The sequence below is a fragment of the Rhagoletis zephyria genome, unplaced genomic scaffold, assembly GCF_001687245.7.
Source record: "Rhagoletis zephyria isolate East Lansing unplaced genomic scaffold, Rhagoletis_zephyria_1.1 Rzeph_scaffold_00064, whole genome shotgun sequence".
Lineage (NCBI taxonomy): Eukaryota > Metazoa > Arthropoda > Insecta > Diptera > Tephritidae > Rhagoletis > Rhagoletis zephyria.
The window spans coordinates 318,642-322,642 of NW_016157148.1; the positions used below are offsets into that span (position 1 = coordinate 318,642).

At 37.3% G+C, this 4,001-nt stretch overlaps 1 protein-coding gene across 1 annotated transcript; it reads right to left on the bottom strand.

Moving 5' to 3' along the window:
- Positions 1–215: 215 nt before the first annotated feature.
- Positions 216–1,043, bottom strand: LOC108370781 (uncharacterized PE-PGRS family protein PE_PGRS10). The gene has a single exon (XM_017626188.1). It carries the CDS (start codon positions 1,041–1,043, stop codon positions 216–218), a length of 828 nt encoding a protein of 275 aa, XP_017481677.1.
- Positions 1,044–4,001: the final 2,958 nt, after the last annotated feature.

The window sequence follows — 4,001 nt, forward strand, 5'->3', positions numbered from 1 at the left end:
ATCTGTTTAATCCTTAAATTAGTCCAAACGGAGCAGCCGTTCAAAAGTGATGCTTTAAAGCTTTTCCTACTAGCTAACCTTTCGAGCTTCTTGCCGAATTAATGACGCAGTGCCAAATTTTTAATTTCCGTACTATTTATTTTCAAATTCATTAACCTAAAAATATAACTAAACAAAACAAAACTCAGCTTAGCACCTCACTCTCTCTCTCTCCCTTAACCTAACAAACCTCCAGCCGCACCACCGAGTAGACCAGCGCCAGCCACACCACCGGCGCCTGCAAAGCCACCACTTTCCGCATAATGCGCCTTAAAGCGTCCGCCACCAAAGCCACCACCAGCACCTTTGAAACCACCCAAACCACCAAGTCCACCGAATCCGCCTAAGCCGCCACCAAAGCCGCGCGAACGGATGTGTACGCTGGTGCGGTAGCGTTTGAAGCCACCACCAAAGCCACCACCGAAGCCGCCGCCGCCGCCTGCCAAGCCACCGAGTGCACCAATGCCAGCGCCACCTAAACTTCGGCCTTCTACACCAAGCGCTGGCTGTTCCACCACCACCGGTTGCTGAGCTAAGACGGGCACTTGTTGTATGGTTTGCACACTCGACACAACAGGCACTTGTTGAACTTGTTGCAATGTGGAGTACACCGGTATTTGTTGTATAGATTGGAGTGCACTGAGATCGCCACCGTAATTTGTAAAGCCATTGAGGGCACTCGTGTAGGCATTGCCGTTACTGGAAATCTCATTTATGCCGCTACTTGCACTCAAGCTGCCGCCGCCCACACCGCTAGGAGCCGGACCGTAACTAGAGCTTAGTCCACTCAGATCACTCGTAATGCCACTCCAATCTGTAGAAAGTCCAACCAGATCATTACTACCATAGGCACCTTCATTCCCAAGAGAGCGTATCTGCCTATAGTCAGGTATGCCATAACTCGTTGCTGGTGGTGCGAGAAGATACTCTTCAGCGTAAGTTGTTGTTGTTGTTGCTGTTAATGCCAACAAGGCACAGATTCTAGTTTTTAATGAGAACCACATTCTTACAGTGGTTTCTGGCGATCTAATTTGCTTTTGTTTACTTTTAAGTATTGCTATGCTTATCCATCGACGTCGTGAGCTAATCTAAACTTCTTTCCCAACCCCAAAATGCTTTTATATAGTTTCACACTTCGTTAATCCAAGTCAATGCTACTAAGGTTAATATTTTTATTTGACGTTTGCCAACGTGTCAAATTTGAATGCTCTTCTTCATGAACCAAGTAAGTTTGTCTACGCTCCTACAACGAAAAAAATGCTAATATACACTGCTGAGCTCTGTAGTTTCCCAAATTGTGTTTACACTTATCGATTGTCATGTTTAAATATCGCTATATTTACCATTTCAATTATGCAGCCATGAAAAAATAAAGTTTGCTCTTACATTGCGCAACATCAGTCTCAGCAATTTAAGAGTGCACGGGTAATCAGTGAAGTACTATTTATGCGTTCTTGTCGTTTTTTTTTTTGTGTTTGAGGTGTATTGAAACTGCAGCAACTGGCAAATCTCTGTTCACTTGTATCGATACCGAAAAAATAAGTAAGTTGATGTTCGAATCATGTTAATGACCTTACATCGCTTTTTTTGTTTACCAAAGGTGTTAAATGGTTTTTCAAATTGTTTGAATAACAAACAAGGAGAGTATAATAAAAAAAAAAAAATTGTTATTAACTAGTTTTTAGGGACCGCAAAATAAAATTAGAGAAGCAATTTAGTAAAAAAGAATTTTTTTAGATTTCAACTTTACATTTGCTGGGTTTTACTTTGAAATAATTTTTTGCTGTAATTTTGTTTATTCATTACGTAACTGCGTACACACAAATTGAAACTCTAAATTTTACCTAATAGCACGCTATATTTCAACTTGAATTGACAAGAACACTGGAATACTATCGAAATCTGTACGAAGAGGTCAAAAGTAAAATGCCTCTAAGCCTAATATCCGATTATTCCAACAACTAATAGAAATATGAAACATCAGCAGTTTGATCTCACTCATTCCTGTTACTATGAATTGTTTCTTTACTGAACAAAAATGTTTTTTTTTTTTGCTTACAAGCAACAAAATTGAAACAGAATAGATCAGCACATAGAAGAAAAAAATGTTTTTTTGTTTGGATCGTTCATCTAATAAACGTCCAAAACTATATTCGTTTCGATCAAATTACTTCACATAAACCACATTTTCTTTCATAATTTGTTAGATATGTGATTTAATTTATTTACAGATTTTACAATCCGAAATTACTTGATGATATTGTCTCTGCTAAGGAACAGATTAATACACGCCAAATTGAGTTATAAAAGCAGGGCTGTGTATGCAGTGAGAATCGAAGTAGTGGCTAAAGCTGACGATGTAGCAATACTGGCGTTTGTTCATTTTCCTTCGATGTAAGTGAAATTATAATAAAATTGAAAGCAACAAAGGAGAAGTTAAAATGAATGACATAGAAAAATCAGCAAGAAATTGCTTGGAAATAGGTAAAGAAGGGAAAATTTAAAAACGCATTCAAAATAGTTGAGGTGAAAGCAATATTAAGTAGTAGAGCAAAAAGGCTGGCAAAAGTATCTACGTAGTTTGTGCTGTAGAGATAGCGGCACACAGCTAAATTTTTACGATTTAAACAGTAATGCAGCCGGAGAGCAGCAGTCAAAATAAAATTATAGCTTAAAAAACTAAAATCTCTCTATTATAATTGGCATTCGTACTGTCATCAAGTATGTAACTTGGGAATAGAAATTGCTGCATCTTTTAGGTGCATCAATATTACATAGTTACATCCCGAGTTAATAAAAGGAAGGTAAGAAGGTAAAAAGAGCTCTAAAGATGGTATATCAATTAGTCATAAATTGTTATCCTAGCGTAAACCTTGAGAAAACTGACCTTATGCTTTTTAAAAACAAAACAAACTTACCTAATTTTACTAAACCAAGATTCCGAAGTAAGAAACTGAATCTGTCCAACAAGGTGAAATACCTTGGAGTTATTGAAGATCTCAAACTTAACTGGAAGCCAAACATTGAAGAACGTGCAAGGAAGGCCACGGTGACTCACTGAACTGCCAAGATAATGTTAGGAAACAGATGCGGTTTGAAACCAAGAATTGTGCATTGAATGTACACTAGCAAGGGCTGAAAGCAAAGCAGAGAAAATCAAAGTTTCACACTGTATACAAAATTAGGGGAATTCAACGAATTTTCATCAAAATTTTAAACTTTTTACTCAGATTTAAAAAAAAAAAACTGGTATGCAGTTTTATAGCTCAATCAGTTTTAGTCTACCAATTCACAAATTTGAAGTGGCTACGAAATCGCGTTGATCCTTAATATTTTTTTGCTGTAATACACAAATTACATGACCATTAACATTCTCTGGTAGCACTTCATACAATTGTATAAAATAAAATGTACATATTGGTGAAAAGAAAATTATGACACTGCGTATGGTTAACATTGCCGAAAGCTCACCGGAAGTAAAAACAGTGTGGTAGAAGTGTGGCGCTTGTCTTTTTATAGTGCCCTCTGTTGGGCAAAAGCGAAACTATGCAAACAATGAAATTTGTGGAGCACATTTGCACCCTGTGATGACATTTTTACATACAGGAATTCCTTAACTAATTCCTTAACTAATACCTTAGGCTTCAAAAATGGCATTCAGGTTCAATTGCTTTTTCATTTAGACACTTTGTAAAACAAGTAACCCCCCCTAGTTTGAAAGCAGACGTAGAGAGGAGTTTGGAGTCATAACAATTTTCGTTCTTGGCGAATCTTTAAAACAGTCACAATTTTTTCCAAACTTTTTTGTGTATGACTCCATTTCAAAGTGTCTGATTTGTGCATTGCTGCGAAGCAAATTATTCAAAGCATTCCTTTTGGTGTTGAGTTTTGTAAAAATGCACACAAATTAAATATCAAAAGCCACCACCGATCCAAATGTGCTTTGTTATTCACCTGCAAGC

What these genes read in the sequence shown, in the direction of transcription:
- LOC108370781 (XM_017626188.1), bottom strand. Translation starts at nt 1,043, where the DNA reads ATGTGGTTCTCATTAAAAACTAGAATCTGTGCCTTGTTGGCATTAACA.